Source organism: Macrotis lagotis, chromosome 1 (assembly GCF_037893015.1).
Source record: "Macrotis lagotis isolate mMagLag1 chromosome 1, bilby.v1.9.chrom.fasta, whole genome shotgun sequence".
Lineage (NCBI taxonomy): Eukaryota > Metazoa > Chordata > Mammalia > Peramelemorphia > Peramelidae > Macrotis > Macrotis lagotis.
The window spans coordinates 103,646,789-103,673,993 of NC_133658.1; the positions used below are offsets into that span (position 1 = coordinate 103,646,789).

The following is a 27,205-nucleotide window of genomic DNA, read 5'->3' on the forward strand; positions in this document are numbered from 1 at the left end:
AGTAAAATGAGGCTTCTGATTATATTGATGTTTTTATTTTACATATAATCAAGAATGGTTTGGAAATGTTAAAATCTCCAAAAAATGTTCAGTTTCTCCTTATTCAAAAAATGCTTCATCAAAACAGGTGGCAGGAGCCTGGGTTCCATATTGACTATAGTTTGTCATTTTCTGGGGAGGTTTCCCCTGATTTGTTTGACATACATACTTTGATATGGAGTTTTCTTGATATATAATTATCATATAGCTTTAGAGGAAGATCATTTTTTTAACTTATTGAAAATTCTCTAAAATTATATTAACACAAATCAATCATCTTCATTTCCAATATCCTATGCTAACATGATTTCTTATTTTCTGAAAATTTGTATTACCTAGAAATGAAAGTACCTTGTTCTTTTTCACTTCCTTTAATATTTATAACTTTCCTAATTGCCATAAAATGTCTTATCTGTGATTAGCAAAGGCCATTAGAAGTAATAATAAATAATGTGACAATTTGTATGGTATATGATAATTTGAAACACTTTTGTCTCAGTACCTGAGGAGTTATTCTAAATTTTTTTTCAGTTTTCCAGATTAAAAAAACAATAACTGGGGATAAGAAAGCTTATGAATTTGTTCATGGTCACAGAGTAGAAACAGAGCGAGCCCCCCAAATCAGGTTTCCTGCCTTTCATATCAATGTTTATTCTACTTCACCGCAATCCAATAATAACATTGAGTGTAACTCTGTTCAGACTTCTATTTTTTTTCCTTCCTGTAGAAGTATCCATATTTGCAAATGACCACAAGGGATATCCAATATGGCATAAGAGAAAGAATAGGTCAAGAGACAGAAGACCTGAATTTGAGTCCTTCCATGCCTCTAGGAACATTGCTTCTCTTCATTACTATGGATCTAAAGTCAGGAAGATCTATATTAAAATATGGACTCAGACCCCTGCCTGCCTCAGTTTCCTCAAGTGTAATATGAGAATAAAACTAATACTTAAGCTCTATTGCCTCAGTTTCTTCATTTGTAACATGGGGGATAATAATTGCACCTATCCCTTATGGTAGTTGTAAGGATAAAATGAGATAAATGCATAACATGAAAACACATTATAAATGCTAGTTGTTGCTACTTATAAACATAATTTCTTATATATAAAATGAAGATGGAATAATTATATTGCAGGAAAATTAGATGACAACTTTGGAATTTAGAACTAGGAGGGAAAACAGGGATCCCTACTATAGTTTCTTCATTTTAAGGAAGAAACAGGCCTAGAAAAGATAAGCTGATTTCACCATTGGCTCATAGGTAGCTAGTAATAGTAGTACAATGCTTCCCCCCACCCTTGGCCCCCATTCTTCCTCAGTTGAAGCTCTAGTATTTGAGATATAGTCACAGGCAGGTAACTTTATCTTTCTTGGGCCTTGGTATCTTAACATGTGAAGTGAGGGCAGGATACTAGATATTTTTAAAGGATCTTAGATTTAGATCTGGAAGAGATAACTAAAGACTTCAAATCTAATTCTTTCTTTTTTTTTTTCAAATAAACAAAACAGACCCATCAGAATTAAATGATTTGTCTGAGGTCACCCAAAGTAAGATTCAAATGCAGCTTTTCTAGCCTGCAAGTTCCACATTCTGTCTACTGAACCAAATTGTCTCTAAGCTCTCTTCTAATGCTAATTATCTTCTTCTATGCAAAGGGGTTTCTTATGAATTAGAAAATCCAAAAAGTAAGATATATATATAATATATATATATATATATATATATATATATATATATATATATATATATATATGTCCTTTGCTGATTCAAGTAGCACATGGAGAAGCAATGGGTCAACTTTGGCAGTCACAAACCTGGTCGTCCCTGTTATCATCATTCAGCAAAAAATGCTAAGGAATTAATTTTGAAATCAAAGGATGCTCAGATTGCACTTGGATAGGCCAAGAAAAAAAAAACAATTAAAAACCAACAACCTTTCTCTTTACACTCTTTGCACAACCAAAGTGGCAACAGGGAAATCAGCAGCAAGATACAGCAACCTGTCAGATGTGGATATGTGCAGAATCCCAGTGATGAAGTTTGCTATTAAATTCTCATTTGCAAATCTGCATATGCTTGCCACCCCTCTTTCTAATTACTGCAATATGTAAATATTCCCTCCCCCCACCTTCTGCTAGGAAAAATACAATGCCTATATTTATGCTTGCCATATGTAATAGCAGAATATTGCCACAGGGTGGTATACCATACATATTTAACTGAAAGCTTTTGTAATTCATGTGACAGTTCAGTTATTTCCATTTCCAGTATCATTTAACTAGGAATAATACAATACAGAGGCTTCCCAATAAGGTGGCCCTTGTCCAATGGAACAAAAATTTTTAAAAATTGGGTAATTTCAATAAGGGTTGGTTTTTTAAAAATTATTATTATTTTTTTAAATCAGGTCTAACTATGATATATCCTAAACATATTTCCCCCCTTTTTGTTTGTTTTTTTCCTATTTCTTCATCATGTTACATTATTTTTTTTCTTTTCCCAAAGAACAAAGGACGCATTTTTTAAAACTGTTTGGTAACAGACAGTTTAAAAGAAATAACCACCTTTGCCAATTCAGGGACATTGAGATTAGATTTCTGTTAGCAGAGACAATTCCACTATAAGCACATGTACTTGTCTATTGTCCTGTTCATTTGCACAACACAAAACTGATAATTTCCTGTTTACAGTCAACTGAGAATATATACAGAATGCAAACAGATGTAATGGAAAGAGGTTTGATTTTTGGAGTCATGGGACCTGACTTAAATGTGACATAGAGCAATTCCTGTAAGCTTTCTGGGCTCAGTTTTCTCATCAGTTGAAATGAAGGGGTTGATCTAGATGACCCTTAATGGCCCTTCTAGTTCTTCAGAATCTATATTCTTTGCTATCAACTGCTGCTCTGCCTTGAGGAACCAGAACAATTCACAAATATTCATTCAGTTTTTAGACATATCTTTTCATAATCAAGGTAATATACTTTTTTCTTTGAAAAAGGATCTCTTTCTCTAAATCCTAATTCCTCATACTGAAAATGACTAATATATAAATATGTTTATACAAAATATGTATGTATAATGGTAATCTTGAGGGGGTGGGAAAGGAGGGTAGAAGGAAATTTTGTAACTTAAAAATATTCATATATGTATGTATGAAAATAAATAAATTAATAATTTTTTTTAAAAAATATAAAAAGGATGATAGAGGGCAACTTAGATGGCGCAGTGGATGGAGCACTGACCCTGGAATCAGGAGGACCTGAATTCAAATGCAGCCTCAGACACTTAATACTTTGTTGGGTGACCTTGGGTAATAATTTAACTCTATTTTCTTGCAAAAAAAAGAGAAAAAAGTATGATAGGATATGATTAGAATTTGGAGGAATCTCAGAGATAATCTAGTCCAACGCCTTATTTTATAGATGAAGTTGAGTCCCAGGAAAATTAAAATAAAAAAAAATTGTATGCCGTATAGTATTTTAAAAAATTGTTGAGTATTTTAATGAAAAATACTATTAATGCTGTTGAAAGTATGTATTTGGAATGGAGTAATAGTATTAAGAATAAGGTATATGCAACTCTAATGGATTATAAAATGGATTTTTCACACAATTATTGGAAATGAACAAGAATGGCTTGACTGCCATCAGGGAAAGAGGTAAAGTGACTGAAGTCTTCACTTTGGTAGAAGAGTGTATGCTCATTTCTATTGCTTTTTCTTCCCATTTCCATCTCCAACATCTTCTAAATGTTCCTTACCTAAACCCTTATTAACCTCTTATCCTCCATTATTCTTCATTCTTCTCTCTCTTCCCTCCCAATTCAGTCCTACTACATTTTCCCCCTCCCTTTCCTACCGCACACATTGAGGGAGGTTGGGAAAAAAGGGGAAAAAAGAAATTTTAACTCCTGTCTGACAGAGTAGATTCACTCTGGAACTGATTCATATAATGATTCATTGGCCACATATATGATGCGTAAGGTTTTCTTTAGTGGAAGCCTAGGACTTAGACAGAAGGCTCTGCTGAAAGTTATATGTATTTCTAAAAATGGCATTAATTGTTGATGTTAGACTTTCATTTTTGAAAAGGACCAATTATATAATGATGTGATGTGTGTGTGGTCTTGAGTTGTGTGGGAATTGGATCTAAGTGAGACAGAGATGCACAAAATTACCTATTTATTGAAATTCAGTAACATAAATGATCTAGTTAACACTCCAGAAAATGTGTTTTGATGTCTTTTTTTATAATAAAGTTTGAGGGACATCCAGGTGGCACCCTGGAGTCAGGAGTAGCTGAGTTCAAATTCAACCTCAGACACTTTAATAATTACCTAGTTGTGTGACCTTGGGCAAGCCACTTAACCCCATTTGCCTTGCAAAAAGTTAAAAAAAATTAAAAAATTTTAAAAATTAAAAATATTATAATAAAGGTTGAGCACTAGGTCTAGAATCAGGAAGACGAGTTCAAATATGGCCTTTGATCCTAGCTTTGTGAATGTTGGCAAATCACTTAATCTCAGTTTGCCTCAGTTTTCTCAACTGTAAAATGGAGAGAGTATTAGGACATACCTTACAGGTTTTGCTGTGAAACCCCCTCCAGGGTTCCTGGAACATAGTAGATAACTATTTAAATGCTTATTTACTTTTCTTTCCTAACCAAGGGGACTGCCTCATATTTTTTCAAATTATTTTTTTTTATTTTTGGGACCCACTGTGTTATTTCACTGGTATTGGGAGTTCCTTTCCAGTAAGATATTTCCCTGTCAAATCTGATTGACTCCTTCTCTGCAGCTTCTAGGGCACTGCACAGTTAATATAACATGCTTAGAATCATACCAACAGTATTTGGCAGAAGGAGAAATTCAGCCCAAACTTCATTTTTTTTTCTCTGAGAAAAACACAGTATTTGCTACCCCATTCTAACTCTTCAGTCTACTCATATTGAACCTAAATAGTGTCAGTGGTATTTCTTCTTACATCTTTACTAAAATGATTTAATTTTGCAAAAGGAGGGAGACAGACTGGATCTGTGATTTCACATCAGTGTGGGAATTCCATCCACTAATTCAGAATAGTAGCTCTTCAGTGACTTTCTGTATGTAACCTCTCATTTTAGAGCGTTTCTTATTGACACTAATTGGTTAAAGGACTTACTGCTGGCTATACAGCTAATATTTGCTATAGAGTCATGACCTGAACTGTGTGAGATCATCTTGATTCAAAAGCAAGTCTTCTATCCACTACACCATGCTGTCTCAAATGATGTTTTGTGTCATTGATATGACCATTAATGTCCATAAATCTAATTAAGCACAATGCTTCATCAGCCCTTCTTCTGAAAGGAGCATGGCACAGATGCTATTTCTGTTAAGTGGTGGCCTTTCTGGGGAAAAAAGAGACAGCCTCTGAACCAGAAACACCCTTTAGGTCTTGTTTCCCAAAATACTCAAAAATTCTGAATCTGTTTCCTAAAATGGCATATTCAACTTGTATGCCTTCCCAGATATTTAGCTCATCAATAATAATCCCTGACATACTGGTCCTTAATTCACATTCATGACATAAATGGGTGAAATAATAATAATAATAATAGTAATTATTGTAAAATAATAACATATACTAATATAATATCTAACATTTATATAGTGCTTAATTATTGAGCATACACTAAGCAATTTGTTTTTTGGATATTTCATTTACAACCAAGAAAAATGTATTTATTTAAGGCAATGGGGTCAAGCGATTTGCCACAGCCAGGTAGGATTTGAACTCCAGTACTTCTGTCTCCAGGGCTCTATCCACTGTGCTACCTAGCTGTCCCCACATCTGACTCTTTGTGATCCCATTTGGGGTTTTCTTGACTAAGATACTAGGAGGTTTGCTATTTCCTTCTCCAGTTCATTTTACAGTTGAGCAAACTGAGGCAAATAGGGTTAAGTGACTTGTCCAGAGTGGCACAGTCAGTAGGCCTCTGAAGCAATGGGCCACTTAGCTGCCACTAAATAAATAAAATGAAATGATTTAATATTGAATATTTAATAAGAGACAGTTTAGCTTCTATTACCAGTCTCAGTAATTTAGTAAGAATTTTGAACATAATCAAAGGTAGGTGACTCATCTTTAAACCTACCTCTTTCACAGGACCTGCCAAGGTAGCCTGTCCCAGAACAATCGCAGACATATCTGTTCCACCCATCTCTACACATGCCATTGTTTTTACATGGGTTGCTAAGGCACGGCTTTGCCGTTTCTCTTGAGCAGGAAGGCTTGACTCCAGCGGTGCTCTGAATCTCAGCCATCTGTCGGATATCTTTGCTCTGACCATCAATAAACAAATCCCTGATGCAGCCCACATAGCCATAGTTGAGAAGAGCAGTCCATACTTCGGTTGGGAAAATCAGACCTGCCTTGTTTTCTGGCAAACCCCCAAGGTAGAGGTCATCATCCAGGTCTAGGATCTCACTCTCTCCAGGAGCTGTATAGGGTGTCCGCAGTGTGTTGACGGAAATGGTACCTGATAAAATTAAAAAATGAAGATGTTTTAGCATGCAGCATGGTCACCTCCTAAAGATCAGACATTGTCCCTATTTATTTTATTTGATCATTTAAATGAACAACAACAAAACTGCTTAACTTTAGGCATCCTGGAGGAAACATAATTTAATGGAATACATAATGACTTTAGAGTCAGAGAAACTGGGTTTATGTTCAGGCTTGGTTAGTTATAACTAGGTCTTAATTAATGCTAAGTTAGATATAGAACTAGATCTCAATTAATGCTTATGCACATGCAAATTTAAACTATTTGAAGTTAAATTAAATAAAAAGTAGCACTGACTCCATCCAAGTGGAAATATGAAGAGTGAATTCACATAATGCCACCACCTCAGGGGGCTCATTCCTCATACTAATCAATCAGGTTCTAACTGCAGCCCTTGAGAGAACTTGGCATGTCATCTCCTGTGGATCTCATCTTTACATATAAATGAAGGATTTGACTAATGATTTACCTAGAACTTTAAATCCTGGGATCCACCTTATCTTAATATTGTAAAAGTGCTTGCATCTATTTCTCTCATAAATAGCCCTGAGTCTGTCCTATCAAAGCAAGACCAACAAGTGGAAAAAAAGCCAAAGGGCATCTGTCCAGGAAGGAGATGTGACACAGCAGAATTATCAAGGAGTGAGGTGCTATAAATTTTTTCTTTTTCTTTTTTTTAAGAATGATTTTATTTTAGTTTTCTCAATTACACATAAAAACTATCTTTAGCATTTCTTTCTTTTTAATAATCTTTGAGTCCCAAATTTCCTCCCCTTCCTTGTCCTTGAGAAAGCTAACACTTTGATGAAGATCATTCATGAGCAGTCTTGAAAAACATATTTTCATATTAGGAATGTTGCAGAAGAGTGCATAGATCAAGAAAATGAATTAAAAAAAAGAAAAACAAAGTAGAAAAGTTAAAAAAAAGTTTCACTCCACATTCAAGTGGTGAGTAATTTTCATCATAAATCCTTCGGAACTATCTTAAATATCTATATTGCTGAGAAGAACTAAGTCATTCATAGCTGACCACAGTACATTATTACTATTACTACATACAATGATCTGGTTCTGTTACTTCACTTTGCATCAAAATATATGTTTTCTATTATTTTTTTCAAGGAGAGAAGCTGGCAAGGGGAGCAAAGGTCAAGCAAAGGACAGCTTTATAAATTAGGCTCCAACCACAATGCTTATCTGTCTCCTGAACACCCCATTCCTATGTTACCTCACTTAAGAACAAATGAATGTCCTTGCTATCAATATACTACCAAATGGAAAAGAACTAACTTTAAAAGAGGGCAAGCACAGGACAGCAGAAGAATCAGTGACTCAATCCAAAGTAACAGTGGCTATGTTAGATTGCTCATTTTTACTCTGGGGAAATGTACTAGTTTTTGCATTGGAGAGCATTGCTGACTTCCACATTGTAAATTGTACCATTTACTCCACAGGGAGTATATCTATATCCATGCCTAGGTACTTTGTATTATGTCCTAGAAATCTTGATTGGAATCCTGATGAAAATCTAGCTAAAACTCACCTAAATCTGGGAGAATCCATGGAAGTGGAGCCTGGCCAGTTGTATTTCTGATTTCATTCCCTTTTTGTTGATTTTTTGCCTTTGAGCAAACCTGTCAACAGTTAAGCATGTTTGTTTGGCTGTTTGGGTGACTGATTCCATTATGAATGTCCTAGCTATCTCTAAACCACACATTCTGAATTCTGATTCTCCCTCTCCTCTTATCTCCTCTCAGATTTTGTCCCTTATCCTTGGCTCTGATAGATAAGTTTTCACTACATAGAACCAGGACCATTGTTACTTCCAGTTTATTGCTATATTATGCCACCTGAATTGTGGCACTTCCCATCCTGACTTTGAAGCTTAAGACTCTTGCTCCTAGTATCTTGGTCCCTGATAGGAGAACTTTCATTTTACCCATTTACATCCAGGTCACAACCACAACCATTTTTTTCTCCATTTCCAAGCCTACATATATATATATCCTTTCTATATTGTCTATTAGAAGGTAAGTTGCTCAAGGATTGGGACTGATTTACTTAGTTTTGCATCTCTATACTTGGTCAATATTTGACATATAGAAAGAGATAAATCATTTTTAATTCATTTATCATTCATCTCATGATTAAAGTTTAGGGAAGTCAGCAGTTTTCCATGTATATTTCAGACTAAATTCTGAATGAGAAAATTTATACTGACCTCACTTTCCTATTATTCAGAGATGGAGAGATCTGGGGAATAGAAAATTGCCTGTTTTCTGAGAAATATAGAAACCTTGGCGTTTTCCTGGAGCTATCTGTGCTGTTGAGAGGAGTGTGTAATATCCTGAATGAGTAGGACTTCCAAGTATCTGTTCCTTGAGAATAGGATCTGGTTAATGGTAAATAGAATTATTTTGTGGCTAAGCTATCATTGGTTCACCTGGATCAAGGAATACAGAGTAAAAGAAAAGGCAATGAAACCTTGTCTTGATTTGAATTCTTATGCTACCATTTGCCCTGTAACCTTGGGGAAGTTGCACAGTCTTGCTGGGTCTGAGTTACTGCATCAATAAAGTGAAGCAATGACTAGATCATCTCTTAGTTCCCTTTAGCCTTAAATTTCTATGGTTCTATAAAAAAACTACAACACATTCTTTAACACAAAGTGTTATCCTGTCTATGATTAAATACAGAAATGAAGGACATAGAAGGACTACAAGATAACAAAAAAGCAAGGAAAAGAATGAAAAATCCCACATACATATCATTCTACTGAACAAATTCTCTTTGTGAGCTTGTCTGTTTTGCAAACTTCCTAGTTTCCAAATGACCATTAGTCATGATCTTTTAGTTACAGAAAATCATGGACACCATATATGTCCAGAAAATATGGGGACAAGAATAGACATTCTGTGTACTTTACTGCCTTTTACACAACGTCAGAAATAAAAGGAAGCCCTCAATGTATCATAAAGGTCTGTTTTAGAGACCTTACAGAAAGACTTGGCCAAGAGTTTCACAAGATGGGTAGAAACATATGGGATATGATTTATACACATACACATACACACACACACACACACACACACACACACACACACACACACACACACACACCAGACAAGTTGATGAGATCAGGTCTCATCTATCTTAGTATCATGAGATCCAGGGATCAAAGTATTAATGATCATTCCTCCAAAGAGAAAAGGGTGTATATCCATATGCCAGTAGGTGTACAAAGATGAATAAGACAGGAACCTTGTCTTCCAGGAACAATAGTTTTAGAAAATAGTAAACATCTTTAGTGAATTGACTAACTGGGGAGAGAGATCAGGTAGAGTTTTTAAAAAAGAGTCTTATAGGACTGTAGGTATAAACCAGAGTTCTTTCTATTCAAAGGCAGATCAGACAGTTGCCTCCGGGATGATATTTATAGGAGTCAAAAGCTGACCTTGGGAAAAAATATATTTCACTGTCTTAAGACGACAATAAATCAAGGAAATGTTATTTCCTTGCTGTGGTAACTTCCTCTTTTCATAGGACAGAAATCCATCTAGAACTTAGCAGATAAGCCTTAAAAAGTTGTGTGAGGCTTAAAAAATAAAAATGATAACTAGGCTTTATAAAGTGTTTAAGATTTTTAAGGAACTTTACAAATGTTGCCACCTTTTACCCTTACAACAATGCTAAGAAGTAGGTGCCTCCATTGTCTTCAGTTTACAGCTGAGAAAGCTTGAGGCAGGTGGAGGTGACATGATTTGCCAGGATCACAGTTTGAAATCATCTTCCTGACTCCAGGTGGTTTATCTAGTATACACCTTGCTACCTCTGAGTAGGAAAGATAACCTACTCCTGAATACTTGGTAATTGTCAGAGGTACATTTTGAACTCAAGTGTTCCTAACTGGTTCGCATCATCTTGCAACTGTCTTCATATATGCCTGAAATTACCACCATTAGAGCAACTAGTTTGATACCAAGAATTGTAAAATATTAACTCCATAATTAAAAATTGCCTTATTCCTTTCCCAATTTAATGGAGAGGAGCTTTGATTTGAAGAAGTGGGTCATAAAAGATCTAAAACTCAAGACATTATGAGGATCAAGAAATCCTCATGGGAGTCCCTTGTGGGCATAAGGAGAGCACCAGACCTAGGGAGATCCATGAAAAGGGGAGAAATGGAACAGACTAGATAAAAAAAGACAAATTGCCTGCTTCATATTTTGTTTAAGGTCAATCCTGATGTAGACACAGTCTGTGCCAAATGAAATGGGAAAGCATTTATCTAGTTAAGGACACTGAAACATTGCCCCTTACACCATGCACATGGTGATTTCAAATCCCAGAATAAAGGGCATTCCTTGACTTGAACAGAAGAATAGAGCTTGTCTTTATAGGGAGAAGGGCATGAAAACATGACTGACAAGAGACTGCCCAGGCAGCCAAGTCATTGAGGGAACATTTGTTTTTTAGACTTTCACAGAAAGAAAGGGGGGAAAAGCCTCCTAAGGGAGATTGGCTGCACTATAAATTTGGCTTTCAGTAGAAGGGGGTTTACTGAGATGGGGATTGCAGAGAGAGGTAGAATTTAAATAGCAATTTCTACCTATCACATTCCCACATTCCTACCTAGAGCACAAGCTCTTAACCTGGTGTGTGTGTGTGTGTGTGTGTGTGTGTGTGTGTGACACATATCTAGAGGAGCCTGTAGACCCTTTCCCAAAATAATATTTTATTATATATATAATATGCATATTTATGTAATAGATAGGCATAAGAATTTATGACAATCCCTTCCTTCTCTCTTAATTATCATTAAAACTATCTAAAATGCACCTGTTTATTGAAATACACTCTTTGCCATAGTGAGTTTCTAGTGATGCCTGCCCTCTAAGAGCCTAATTAAAAACAGAAAATCAAGCGGCGATATTAATCACATAAAAAGACTGCTAAGAATGTTCAAGTTAGATAATTACTTTTCATGAAAGTAAAGAAGTGGGTGCATTTAATATACTGATATAAGAAGAGGTAACCCAGGAGAAGTAGGGTTTCTAATTTTCTTGCAGTAAATCAGGGTAATTTTAACAGAAAATACAAACTCTCAACCTCTCCCCAGGAAGGAGCTACCTTAGTACGCTAAGTTGAATAGGGTCCTCCAAGAATTGAGTATAGCCTAAGAGGATAAATTCCTACATATATAATCTCTTTGCTTTCATTCAGACATTTTCAGTCCTGTCCAACATTTTTTGACCCCATATGTGGTTTTCTTGAAAAAGATGCTAGAGTGTTTTTCCATTTCCTTCTTTAGCTAATTTTACAGTTGAGGAAACTGAGACAAACAGGATTAAGTGACTTGCCCAGGGTCACACAGCTAGTAAAAGTCAGAGTCTAGATTTGAACTGAAGAAGTTATACACTGTGTCACCAAGTTACTCCTATATGCAATTTTTAGCCAAATTAAAATTTTAAAAAAGCTTTGTTTAACTTCAAAGAAAAAAAATCCTTATATCTTTATATCAGGGCACATTTCTATATTTGACTCTAAGGATTTATAAGAAACAATATGATCATGTTGGGAAAATTTTTTTCTTTTATTTATCAACACTCAATTGTACCAGAATCATTTGAATGTGGCAATGTAATTTATTTTATTTTTATTTTTTATCTTTTTGCAAGGCAATGGGGTTAAGTGGTTTGCCCAAGGCCACACAGCTAGGTAATGATTGTTCGAGGTCAGATTTGAACTCAAGTACTCCTGACTCCAGGGCTGGTGCTCTATCCACTGCACCACCTAGCTGCCCCATGACAGTGTAATTTAGTGAGAGATCAAAGGATCATTGGGTTTAGCTCTGCAGAAAAATATGATATCCAGAAAATTGACATATGCTACTTGTAGGACTTGAACAACTCAGTAGTCTCTAGGTTATAATTACCTCCCTTGTTAAAATGAGGGAGTTGATGTTCTCTGAAATCCCATTCACCTCTAAATTTTATATGTATAGAAGGGATTTGCCTCTAAATTGTTACCAAATAGATTGGATTGATTAGCCATACAGCCATGTGACACTGATAGTCATTTATTAAGAGCATATTTGTCTCTCTAGACTTTTAGGGCAAATGGAGCGGGATAACCTAAAGGAGGAAAGCTGAAATAACTTTCAAAAGAATTATACAGAAAAAGATTGAAAAATGGGAGGCAGGGAGGCAGAAGGGGAAATAAATGGGCAACAATTTTCAGGTATTCTAGAATAATATCTATATTTAGGAATTATATTAATATTGTGATAATTTTTTATTCCTTATTAGAATATAAACTACTTGAAGGTAGGGGTTGTATCTCATCCAGCAATTTATCACTGTATTCCACCCATAGCAAGTAGATTTACAAATTAATTGATTATTAGAGTAACTAATACTACTCATTCTCAACTGGTGATATTGCTATATAAATGGACAATAGATGCTTAATTTAAATAAAAGGGGCAGCCACAAGACTCTACAAATGTTTCTACAGTTGTACATGCAGATTTGATTATGAAGAAAAGAGTTGCTAAGGTTAGGATAATACACATATTACTATACCATTGCTACAGATTTGGGTTTGATATAAGGGAGATTCCCCACCACCACCTCCCCAAATTAGAGCTATATAAATGTCTGCCTAAAAAAGTAAGGGGTATCCCCCTATTTAATATTTTTCAAGCAAAGATTGGATGTTTGTGTTTGAATATATAGGGGGACACTAAAGTCCTATCCAAATCTATAATTTTGTATTCAGTTTGGGTCAGAAGGAAGGCAAAACCTTTTAAATTTTGGAAGAATTACTGAAGGCAAAAATATAGTTGCTGCTTCTATATTCTATTCAACTCAATAGAAAAAGCCCCTGATACATGGATTTCTGATAAAGTATTTATTGAATTCTATATTCTGTTAATGCTTCCCTCCTACTACCAGATGTCCATCAAAAGGTATCTTTGCCTGAGAAAAAAAGAATAATCTCCAGTGGTGATGGGGGAATTTTTATTTAAAGATTTCCCATGCTCGGTTCATTATAATTGAACTATAAAATAGTGATTGAAAAGGAAAATATCAGATGAATATTTAAATCATATTCATTGATAATTAAAAGCAGCTGGGCAATTGTCACATCAATAGGAAATTGAGAATGCCTCCTAGGTTTTCTAGATATTTGCCACTCATACATTTTAACAATGAAAGCATTTGGAAGAGATTGCAGCTATTCCCTCTCTTGTTTTAATGTGGCAGAAAAGTCTTCCAAGGTGGAAATCTCTTCAGAAAGGCAGGAAAAATGGTTTTACACAAATTTTGATTATGTATAAAGCTCAAACCCTTTACCTGATCATATGTACATATATATATATATATATGTTTATATTTTCATGTATTTTTTTACATTGACACAAAGTTTTAGGAGAAATCATTTAGTAAATTAGTTTCAGTCAAGTTTTGAGATTCTCTGATGATCAAGCATTCATTATACTTTGATACATTTTACTATTTTATAAACCAATTAAATTAAATAGAAATTGTATATGATTTGTAAATCTGTTGACATCTGATGTGAAAAAATACATTCATGAGGAATTCAAAGAAACTTGGAAAGATTTTACTACATGAACTCATTTGAAATGAAGAAAGCAGAACAAGAGAACAATATAAACAACGATCAATTTAATTGAAAAGGAAAAACAATAATGAAAGACAGAAATCTATTCATTAAATGTAATAACAAGTCTTTGTTTCAGACCAAGAATAATGAAGCATACTTCTTTCTTTTCAGTGGAGAGCTAGTTAATTACATGTATGGAATGTTTCTTTTATGGATGAGATTTCAGAAACCATCTATTTCAGCTCATTTTGCAGATGAGGAAACTAAGGCATAAAATGTTAGATAACATGTTCAAGATCAGTTGGAAAATCTTCAACTAAAACCCAAGTTTTCTGTTTAGAAAGGGAGAAGGTTTTTTTTTTGTTTGTTTTTTTACTGAGGCACAGTGTTTGCAGCCTCCCCTTCTACCAATTTTTTCACCAGAGTTCATAGATTGGAATTAGATTGATTCATTGAAATTTCACTTTTGCTTCTTCTATGACTTTCTCTCTCAGTATTGTCCAGTCTGATGAAAAATGATATGAGCAAAGAATGGAGACAAAAAAAACAAGAGAAACTAGGATAATCTAGTTCCTTGAATCATTTGAGGAATAGATAATCAGTCTTTAAGAGATGAGAGCTGAGTAGTCAGTCTTTATGTAACACTGTTTTTATGTGGCAAGACAATTTGTGCTAGGAACATGCTATGGCAAAATTAAATTATGCAAACAATAGGTAACCTGTGCTTGCAATGCTAATACTATGATTTTTATTTGTCTGCTTCAGTAGTCAATATCATTTTAACTTTTCTTTTTGAAAAATGTTTTATTAAAGCTTTGGCATTTTTTATGCTGTTGATAGTTCTTAATATCCTCTCCTTATCATTGTAAAGCTATCCCTTGTTAACAAATAAAAATAGTAAAGCAAAATGCTTACGCAATATCTCACACCTATAGACCACTGAAAGGAGAAAATGTATTTCAGCATCCTTGATCTTTAAGATTGGTCTTTGCATTTAATTTGAATTCTGAAGTCTATTAGAGTTGTTTTTATTAATCTATTCATTATGTTTGTTGCTCTATTGGTTGCTGTCCAAATTATATCTAAAAACAGAATTATATATATATTTTCTCACTCGGTGGCTCCATCATTCCTCATGGTTTTAATGATTAACTCTATGCAAATGAATTCCAAATCCACATAGTCATCCCTAGTCATTCTCCTGTATAGCAGTCACACAACTATAGCTGACCCCAATCTATCTTCCCAAATTCATTTTTCACATTGCCTTTTTCAGCATTCTGTGGTCCACACAACCTGACCATTTTTTATTGTTCCTCAAACCCAATCATCCATCTCCCATTTCCATCTCCTTTGCCTTGACACTACCCCATTCTTGGAAAATATTTCTACCTCACTTTTATATCTGAGAATCATTTGCTTCTTTAAGTACTCTGTTAAATACTTAGTATATTAAAGCCTTTCCAGTCCAGCTCACTTGGTAGCCTACTTGCTTCCACATCAATTTGCTTTACATTTATTTATGTATTTAAATATTTTCTATATATGTTATCTTCCTCAATAGAATATAAGTTTTCTGAGAACATACAGTTTTATTCTCATCTTTGTATTACTAGCATAGTATCTGGTATATAAAGTGCTTAATAGAAGATGGCTAATTAATAGATTGGTTTCTGCTCTAATATTCTGTGAAGCTATTGGATAAAAACAATTTAAAGGTATAAGAATATAGGAATATTGGATTATGAATGTCTTAAATACTTCAAATATCAAAGTATGCATTTTAATTATCCATATTTCCTTTTTTTAATTTTTTAAAATTTATCTAAGGCAATGGGGTTAAGTGACTTGCCCAAGATCACACAGCCAGGCAATTATTAAGTGTCTGAGGCTGGATTTGAACTCCAGTCGGTGCTCTATCCACTGTGCCACCTAGCAGCCCCTAATTATCCATATTTCAGTAATTTAATACTTTTTTGAATCTTCAACTTCACTTATATGGTACTTCTTTTGGAGATAGCGGTCTGCCTATACCTTCTAATTCTGTTTGTTTCCAATAGCTCTACCACAAGAAGTCAATTCAACATGATGGGTGATGTGAAATTCCATCACCTTTTTATTGAATATGGCCCAATTTTACACCATAATTAGCCAAATTTTCAGTCATATATTTGTCTGATGAGAACTATTCTCTTGCATAATATCTTATATATAATATGCTGCAATCTGCTTATCTCATTCTATAGCCCTTTGAATGATGCTGAATTTGAAGACATTCTATATCAAAGAATATGAACAAAACTAATCATGACAAAGATGTGGATCTCTGTTTCAGGGGTTCTTGGAGTCATTAAAAAATTACTATTTCTCAAAGGCCTTTTATTCTTCTTTCATTTTCTATTTAATTACGAATCCAGCTCATTGCCAATTGTAGTATTTATGCAAATATCCATATGAATAAATAATCTATCAATCACTATCAGATACAGATTTATGACTAGGAACTATTTTGAATTTCAATACTTAATTTTTCATTTTTGTGCAACTGAAACTCAGCTAAACTACAACAATAAAATTACCTTCTCTACTTTTGCTTACTTGAAAGAAGATTCAAACTCAAATGTTGCTATTTGAGATGCTGTTTAGTTAACTATATGAGAATTGTCCTAAGGCAACGAGGAAGCTGGATGTATGGCAGATAGGGTGCTTAACCATAAGTCAGGAAGACCTGAGTTCAAATCCTGATTCAGATACTTTTTACTATATGACCCTAGGCAAATCACTTAACCACTCTGTTTCTTCAATGTAAATTGGAGATAATAACAGCACCTACTTCTCAGGATTGTTGTGAGGCTCAAATGAGATTTTTAAAAAATTACTTAGTATAATGCCTGCCAGTAAGGTGTCCAGTCATTCAGTCATGTTCAACTCTCTATGACTTTGTGGATCATGCCTTCCATGGAATTTTCTTGGCAAAGATAATGGAGTGATTTGCTATTTCTTTCTCCAGTGGGTTAAGGCAAACAAAGGTTAAACTGATTTCCCGGTTTGCACAGTTAAAAAAATGTCTGAGACTGAATTTGAACTCAGGTCTTCTTGATTACAAATCCAACATTCCATCCACTAAACTGTCCAGATGCTTGCAAAGTAGGCACCATATAAATGCTTATTTGCTTCCCCATTCATGTCTGGTGATCCATCCTCGTCCCTCAGTCTTCTTATAGCTTAAGCCTATCTTACCCTACCTACCTTTTTAACATTGACCTCCTTGCTGTTCACTCATATCTACAGTGTCCACTCTCCCCAGCTCTACATCCAGGTCTCCTTCACATTCCATCTAAAATTTCAATAAGAAGCCCTTCCTGTGATCCCCCTTAATGCTAGTGGCCTTCTCTTTGCTGATTATTGTCAATTCATCTTGTACTTTTCTTTATAAATATTTGTTTGCTTGCATTAGACTGTGAACTCCTCAAGGAGAGGAATTATCTTTTACCTTTCTTTGTTTCCCCAGTGTGTATCCTAGTGTCTGGTATATAATATAGGCTTGCATTGTTTTTGTTTAGTTGTATCTAACTCTTTATTAACTCATTTGAGGTGTTTTTGGCAAAGATACTGGAATAGTTTGCCATTTCCTTCTCCCATTCATTTTAAAGATGAAGAAACTAGGCAAGCAGGGTTTCCCAAGGTTACATAGCTAGAAAGTATCTGAGGCGAAATTTGAAATCAGATAGATATCTCCTGTTATAACTATATGTCTAGGACTCTATCCACTATGTCCCTAGCTTTCCAATTAGTACATGAATGTATTAATATTATAAAAATAATCATAACTATATGGTTAAAATTATTAGCTAATAGATTTTCATTTATTTCTAAACTGTTTGAAAAGTCAGAACTGCAAATATATCTGCAAGTAGATGCTTGTGGTCATGTGGCAGAGAGAAAAAAGGGACTTTAAAATGACATCAAAGTGTTCAACAGGTGCCTGAGTAGGGATATAGGAGGAGTGTTTATAGTCAGAGAGTGAGTTCATATCAACACCTAAATATAAGTAATCAGTTAATGGTTGTTCCAGTAGAATTTCTAAGTGTGGTGATTCATGAATGGTATACAAAAAATCAGAGCTACTAATAGATAGCTAGAAAGTGCTGTTCACATGAAACAGTGATTACTATAAACCTCTAATTATGTGCTCTGGGGAGAGCCATGTGCCTTTTCCACTGTAATTTCTAGTTCTTAAACTGGAACTCTATGACTTCAATTCAAATTTCAATAGCTTCTTAGCTGTTAAATGCAGGCTTACCCAGGAATAACTGCTGATACAATCTGTTATACCCTGCTGTACACAATCAGAAGTTGACAAGAATAATATATTTTCTCTTTGATTTCAATAACTAATGATGGTTTTCAAAGAATGACTGGCAGTTGGCTATAACGATTCTCTGAGGTTATCATTGAGTATGCCAAAGAGCTTAACAAAACTTTGAAACAATTGTCATTAAATTAGCTCTTGCAACACAACTGACACTCTAATAAATATATAGACAGCTGTTTTCTACTGGGGGGGGATTTAAGAAGAAGAGTGGAGCAGAAGATAGGAGATATTTAAGGATCCTGCAACAATGGAATTTTAAATAACCAAAACACCAACATTTTTGGTAGCTCTGTTATGACAAACCTTTTCCATCATATTGATAAGCTCAAAAATTTAATTTTCTTAATTCCCACATAATCATAGAGTTTCAGAGTTGGATGAGACCTCAGAGACTATCTAGGGCAATTCTTTCAAGAATAGAATCCCTAATATAACACCCTTGACAAATAGTCAGTCAGCCAATGCTTGAAGACCTCAAAGGAGGGGGAACATCCCACTTCCTGAAGCATTTTATTCCATTACGTGAATGATTTAGTTGTTGTGAAGTTTCTCCTATCATCAAACTGACTTCTTTGTGTCTTTCTTCCACCCATTGTTCCTGGTCCTGTTCACTCAGATGAAGCAGACTAACGCTAGTTCCTTTTCTACATGACAGCCCTTGAAATACTCAGACACAACTATAATAACCATCCTGAATAGTCTCTTCTTTGGATGAATATCCCTAGTTCATTCAAACATTTTTATATGCCATAAACTGAAGGCCTTTTAAAATCCTAGATGCCTTCTTTTGGATACTTTCCAGCTTATTAAAGTCCTTCTTAAGCTATACTACCCAGAATAGAATATAATATTCCAGATGAGGGCTGATGATGGCATAGTATCAAAACACAATCACTTCCCTTATTTTCAGAAGCTATTTTCCTCTTAATCCAACCCCGAATTGCACTGATTTCTTGGCTGCCAGAGCATATTGATGCCCTCTACTTTACTGGCATTCCATTAAAATGACCAGATCTTTTATAGAAGGAATACTATTGTCTAACTCCACATCTCATACTCATGAAGTTTATTTTATCCAAACATCATATTTTTCATTATACCAATTGAATTTCATCTAATTATCTTCAGTAATATCTAACACATCTATGTAGGTATTATTCCTGACCCTGCCATTCCCTCCTTGCCCATTAGAAATGTTAGTCTCTGTGGCACCTATTACAGTATCTTGAATATATGTTTAATAGATACTTTCTCTATTAGATTGAATAATTACTTCTTTTACATCTTTAATGTTCATTAAGATTATTAATACATTGTATAAATAACATCTGTTTGATATTATTACATTTCACTATTAAAGTACACAACAGTTTAAAGTAGAAATTCAAAAAACAAACATTTATTTTATGAGAAAAAATCAGATAATCCTCTTAAGGAGCTTGCAGTTTACTTGGGAGAGACAACATATTATTAGATAAATGACTTTAAGTTCATGTATTCATATATGTATACACATGGGTCCTAAGTATAGTATATACAAACATATCACAAGTATATATGCATAAATATTTATATACATATATTCATATATCTCAAAAGTCCTTCAATAGTTTCTGGTTCAATAGCATATTGAATAATCTGTTCAAGCATAGATACATGTATATATATGTATTTTACATATGTAAATGCACAAATGGAAACATAGAGTGATTTGCAAGGCAAAATACACTATATAAACATGAAGTAAATTGGAAGGAGATCAACAGTAATATTTAGAAGGAAAAGAGAAGGCTTCAAAGAAGGATGTAAACCCTGAATTGAGATTTTGAGGAAGACAATTAAATCTGAGATGCAGAGATATAAGAGGATTCATCCAATGCAAGAGAAGGAATGTTCATATTAAGAATCAGCTATTAGAGGTATGGTTTTAAACATACACATACACACAAACACATGTTTTAAATGATGGCTTTCTCCACTGAAGGGTGAGGTGGGAGAGAGGGAGATAGTTTGGAATTTAATATAATAACAAAAAATAAACTAAAACTAATTAAAAAGAAAAAGAAACAGTTATTAGTCCATTAACTCTATTGAACTTAGAGCATGAGTAAAAAAAAGTAGAAATAAGACTAAAAAGAGAGGTTGTGTCCAGATTGTAGATGATTCTGAATGTCAGATTTAAGAATCTGCATTTTATTCTAACTTAAGAAGGGGTCACTAATGAGTAGTATACTTTGGGTTTGTTCTGTAAGAAGATCTTTCCCTGGCCCTGGAATCAGGAGAACCTGAGTTCAAATCCAAACTCAGACACTCAATAATTACCTGGCTGTGTGACCTTGGGCAAGTCACTTAATCCCATTGCCTAGCAAAAACAAAAACAAAAAAAGATCTTTTTGCCATCTCTCTGGAAGAGGAAAATAATTAGAAATAGTGAAACTAATTCAGAAGCTCTTATAATAGTTCTGGAAAGAGTTGATTGGAATTATGTTAATATGGTTGGGTGAATAGATAGATACGATATAGTGTGGAGATAGAAGCAGTTTTACTTGGCAGTTAGTTGATTAGTATTTTAGAGTGAAAATAGTTGAGGATGATTCAAAAGTTATATAACTGGGTGAATAGGTAAATAATCAACCCTCATAAAAGATACAGGGAATTTTGGAGAAGGAACAGGTCAAGAAGGAAAGGTAATGTTCTTGTTTTGTTCATAATGAGCTTGACATAATGATAGATTCTCCTGGTGAAGATAACTGTCAAGCAGATGAAATAAGGGGAGAGATAAAGAGATTTTTGGAATAATATGCATATTTATATTATTCAAAGCACTAAGAGCTGATGAAACCACCCCATAGACCTACTATGACTCTTTAACTGTCCTTTAGCATCTCAACATTTCTTTTGTTCATCTGGAACTGGAAGATAGCAGAATAGCAGGACTCAAAGTTTAAATTGGTCAAGTTATTTTCATAAAGCACTGGAATTGATGTCATAACACTTAGGCTCAAATTCTGGCTTCCTATTTACTGCCTGTGTAGTTTTTGGCAAACCACTTAATCCATCTGTGTCTAAATTTCCTCATTTGAAACATGAGGGGGTGACAAGATAGATCGAGTATTTACTTAGCACTTACTATAGGCTGGATATTAGGTTCCAAAATGATGATATAGAAGAATTAAATAATCCCCTCTCCAAAGTCAGGCTTCGCTCATTCTAGTGACAAAAACATTGTCTTTCATATATTAAAAAAATGGTACTATCCAATGCATTTGAAAATGAAAGAAATCTGAGCTAATCCTATCCAATCTCATCCTTTTACAAATGAGAAAACTGAGACCAAGTCAGGTAGTGAGGTCACAAAGAAAATAATTTTCAGAATCTGAACATAAGTCCTTGTTCTATAATCAACATTTAATTGTTCTTCCTATTACAGCATTCTGTAACAAGTACTAACTCATTTTCAACAGCTTTTTCTCTAGTAATGAATATGGGTTGAAATTATCCATGTTCTTTCTCTGGGTTCTCTTTATGAAATAGTTGGTGTTAGGAGTTCAGTATATGACCAACTATGGAATAGACGTCTCACCTCCCTCACTCTGTAATGATCAAATTCATGATTTCAATCTTATTATTAACATATATAAACAATTGACTGATATATTCTGCTTGATAATAGTCCCAATTCTATATAATGAATGACACTGTATTTGATTCATTTTGATTTAATAAGCACTTATTAAACTGTTGTGATAAGCAATATAGAAAGGCATAGTGGATAGAGATTGCCTTAGAATAAAGAAAATCTGAGATCAGTTCCCATATATTTCAAATATTCTGATTTTGTGACTCAGGACAGATTGTTTGGTGTCCAAGATAATTTTTTAAGACTGTAAGGTCAGCATTGAGAAGAGTATCCCTGAAATAAGGAGATCCTTACAATGATAAAATCATGAGGAGATCCCTACAGTGATAAATTCATATAGCCTTCTTCCTTCACTTCATTCTCCTCCTCACCCAAAGTACAAGACAATGTGCTAGGCATTCAGATCTTTTTTTTTCCAGGGCTGAGGGGTTATGTAACTTGCCCAAAGTCACACAGCCAGGCAATTATTAAATATCTGAGGTCGGATTTGAACTCAGTGCCTCTTGACTCCAGGACTGACTTTATCCATTGTACCACCTAGCTGCCCCTGGCAGTAGAATTTTTGGGAAAAAAAGGAATATGCCTTCAATGAACTTACAATCTATGGAGGAAGAGATGTGATTCCTGAACTTTTTCAGGATTGTAAAGTTGTGAAGAAAGGCAATGTAAAAAAAATATAGGGCCACAGGTTGTAGTCAGATTTTTAAAGGGCATCATATGTAAAGCTGAAAAGCATGTATGTTATCCTACAGGCAATATGGTACTACTGAAAATTCTTCAACAAAGGCTGACATTGACCAAACCTGTGTTGAGTGGAGGATATTTTGGCAGCTCAGTGAAGAGCAGGTTTGAGAGAGAGAAGCTTAGAAGCCAGAGCCAGATGACCAATTAGAAGATTCTATCAAGACTCCAACTTAGAAACCCTTAGAGCCTAAACTAAAGTATTCCTAAGTGATCGGATTATTCCCTGTGCTTTTCCCCTCTTGTCTCACAACTCCTCCTTCTCCCTAGACCTCTGCCCCCTCTCCACCAGGTTTGAAAGAATGACTAGTTATTGTCACTGGCATTAAATTATAAGATGCTTGAGGTAAGGGAATGTTTTGCTTCTATCTTTGCATCTCCAGAGCTCAGTACAGTGACTGGAAAACAGTAAATGCTTAATACATACACAATGACTAACTCGTTCCTATAGGATATAATTTAATTAGAGAATCTTAGGGTTACAAAGGAGCTCAGAGTGCTTATGATCCCACCTCTGACTGAAGCACAAATTCATTTTTCAGAATCCCTGACAAAAGCTCTTGTCACTAGGAATTCACTGCTTCTTAAAGTAACCAACTGAACCTTTGCCTGACCATATGGGAAATTTTCCATATATTGAGCTGAAATATGCCTTGCTGTGCTCCATTCATCTGTTACTCATGTTCATAAATGCAGAGTGATCTTATAGATCATTTCACACAACTCTCTCATTTTACAGATGGTCATCAAGGAAGTAATGGAGATCCTGGATTCCTATCTGGTCCTCTGACTCCAGAAGTCACAATCCTCTTACCACCCTTCAATACCATCATTCTAGCTTTGCCCTCTTCTCTAAATAGGATATTTAATACCTCTTTTACTACACTATGATACTACCATCCTAGTTGTGCCCTCTTCACCAAATAGTATATTTAATACCTCTTTTACTTTTCTTCTTAGTTATTTAAAATTAATGATCATGTCATCTCTAAATCTTATCTTCTTCAATTGAAAAATTCTTATCTCCTTTAATCCAATCTCATATGACATGGTCTCAAATACTTTTATGACTCTGTTCACCTTCCTCTTTTTTTAGGGTCTTTTTGTTTTGTTTGCAAGGCAAAGTGGCTTGCCTAAGCTATATAGCTAGGTAATTATTAAGTGTCTGAGGTCGGATTTGAGTTCAGGTCCTCTTGACTACAGGGCCAGTGGTCTATCCACTGCCCCACCTAGACACCCTGATCACCTTCCTCTTCACATACTTTGGCTTAGCAGTCTTTTCCTTACCTGTAACTTCCCAACCAAGCACAGTAATTTTCTCTGAACACAGGAAGTATAGTGAAACTATCATTTCCTATATTATGATCAACATTCTTCCACTAAAACAGTCCAAGATTACATTCAATTGTTTTGGCTATCACATGACTCTGTTGATTTATGTTGAACTTGTAATCAACTAAACAATGACAACAAGAAGAAAATATTAGACTTTCAATGATTACAGAATTTGACTAATTTAATATATACAAATATTCAGCTAGAGGGCAAACAAGTCTCATTAAACAGTTATGATTCCCATCTTGTATGACTCAACAAGTCCTAAAAACATACCTACCTAAGGCTTCTTGGCATATCAATATAATTTCCCCACGTAATATTAATAAATCATATCACTATGAGCCTTCTATGCAAAGAACTGAAACTGAAAGCACAGAAGACAGATTACAGCATGAAATTGTTTCCTGGATTCAACTAATCTTTGAATCTTGTGCTTTCAAATCAGAAATAGCATTTAAGCAAAGTCAGTGTTACCATGGCTATTCATCTTCTCATTCTTGCCTTTTTACAATGATGTCTTATACCAAACCACCTTAATGTACAAATATAGAATTCAATTAAAATACTGCATATAAAATATTAATAGTCACAGCTATTAAAACCAGATTTGGCTCCCTTATGCAAGACAAAAATTAATGGGACCATTTATTTCCATATCTTGAAAAATTAGTGGTTACTTTTCTGAATGATCATGTCTGTTCTTATGTAGATGCATGTGCATTTCTTTTGTATACCTGTTTTGATTCACTAATTTAGTTTATTCTCTAAAATGTAGCAAATATAATTATGTCAAATTAATAAAAATTCAGAGGGAGTAATTTTAGGTGTTTTTAAAATGTAACTAATGTTTCCATATAGTATATTTATTTTCCTTTTAAGAAACTGCGTTCACCTAGACTGGAAGAACATAGCCTTTAATTGTTGCTAAGGATGGAATAAATGTTGGTAAGAAAACTTCTCTTCTTCCAGGGAATTTGGACTCTGTTATACACATACTTCAGGGTGCTATGATTTCCTCTGGTCAGTGTAGAATACTTAATAAATGTCAGAGGTAAAATCTTTCTGATGCCAATATCAACACTCTATTCACTCTGCTCTATTGAAGATTTTCAGTAACATAAAGAGATCTAGGGAAGTTCAATTTGTACCTGAGCTTATTCATTCATTATTCTAATCATGCAACACCTGTTGCCTACACTTGGGTGTCTTAACCTGTTACAATGCAACTCATTCATTCCTAGGGTAGTGACAAAAATTCAATGAACTGAGGTATTTAGTTTATATCGTATTTGATATTTCTTTGATGTGTCATGCATCCATACCTATTCTAATTCATTATATAATAAATAGTGATTCAAATGGCCAGAAACAGGCACTGTGAGTATAATTAATTGTACAAAATATGATTAAATATTTTTGTTTGGCTCTAGTCCAGGACTGGCCTTTGCCTAGGACTGGGCTTTATATCTTATCAGTTCAGTCTATGCAGCACAAAGCATAGTTTTGGTCAACTGGATTCATAATGACTGCATCTTAAAAAACATCAGGGTGGAGGGAAGGAAGGAAGAAATAAATGTGATCAGCTTCCTAATTCTTCTGGTTGGATTAAATCATTTGAAAGATATATGGAAGGACTTTTCATTGTACAATATTGCTCTTGAAAGGAATTCCTTCCTTTCAATTTCAATACTCCTAAAGTAATTGGTATGATACTATAAAGCTATGATATTCTTCTTGGAACTTCAATTTAATTATGCAAGTTTCTGTAGGAATGCTATTAGCAAAATAATGCAGAATGGCATAAAATCTATTTTAGGCATTAATTCTTTCTCACTCTTGTTTATTTGAGTTCCATGAATAGACATTTGAACTTATAAGAGAAATATAAATAGGAAATACCATGACTGTGAAGAATCTGGGAATCAAGGTGATACATTCTGACAGTTTTTTTGGCCTTTCTTCCTCAAATCTTTCAGATTATTTATTTTTCACTAGTGGTAAGATAAGGATGGTTCAAGGAAGATAAATTCAAACTCCTTTATATATTAACAATGAACAATGGATAAATGATAGGGAAAGGAAATTCCCATAGATACAGTAATCTATCAAGAGATCCTGTGATGGGAGAAGGACCATTTTGGAGAGGAATTTACTGATAAAGCTAGATGATACACAGAGGGATGGTAAAACACACAGATGACTCCAAGCTAGCTGCAGCTGGTATTAAAATTAGATTTAATATAAAAGCAGACCTTCCTGCCAAAATGTCTTCCTGAATGGGAGGCAGACTGCCCAGGCTCACATACTTACTCCAGCCAAATTCTGGAGATGACACCAGACTGAATAATGATCAAGAAATCCAATGAAAAACTACTGTAAGTGATTTCATTCACACACACACACACACACACACTCACATAGAAAGAGACTCTGTCAGTAGTCCATAGGCAACAGGTAAAGGGATTCTTCCAGAAAAACAAATACCAGCGCTCTTAGATTCTGTGTTTGGAAACAGAAAGGTGGAGGTCTCTCTTGGAAAAGCCCCAGAGCAGTTCAAAAACTCCAGAGAAATGTCTAATCTCAGAGTCCTATGTTCCCTAAAATTCTGTCCTGCAACCATAGCGGAGGACCTGAAGTTCTGGCACTATGGACCTCAAAGATTCAAGGAAAACTGATTCTAGAAAATGGAGTTATGTACAAGAACCCAGTGGATTAAAGATGAAAGCAAGTAGGTCTAGCTCCTCTATTTAAAAATCACAGCAGGGAGAAGTGACTGCCCTGTTAAAAAGTCCCACTTCAAGAACAAGAGCTGAAGATATGAGAAAATAAAATACTGATCACTACCATTTACAAATGGAGAGTTAAAATGGAAATATGTATGAATAA

General features: G+C 34.6%; 1 protein-coding gene across 24 annotated transcripts in view; it reads right to left on the reverse strand.

Moving 5' to 3' along the window:
* Positions 1 to 27,205, reverse strand: part of NRXN1 (neurexin 1) — a 1,421,526-nt gene that overhangs the window by 776,189 nt on the left and 618,132 nt on the right. For 23 of the 24 annotated variants that reach the window (XM_074205787.1, XM_074205768.1, XM_074205895.1 and 20 more), the window contains one exon: positions 6,183 to 6,566. In XM_074205787.1, coding sequence (XP_074061888.1) covers positions 6,183 to 6,566 — 384 coding nt within the window. Of the gene's footprint in view, positions 1 to 6,182; positions 6,567 to 6,890; positions 6,994 to 27,205 lie in introns of those variants that run through there. The other variant, XM_074205948.1, reaches the window with a different exon arrangement.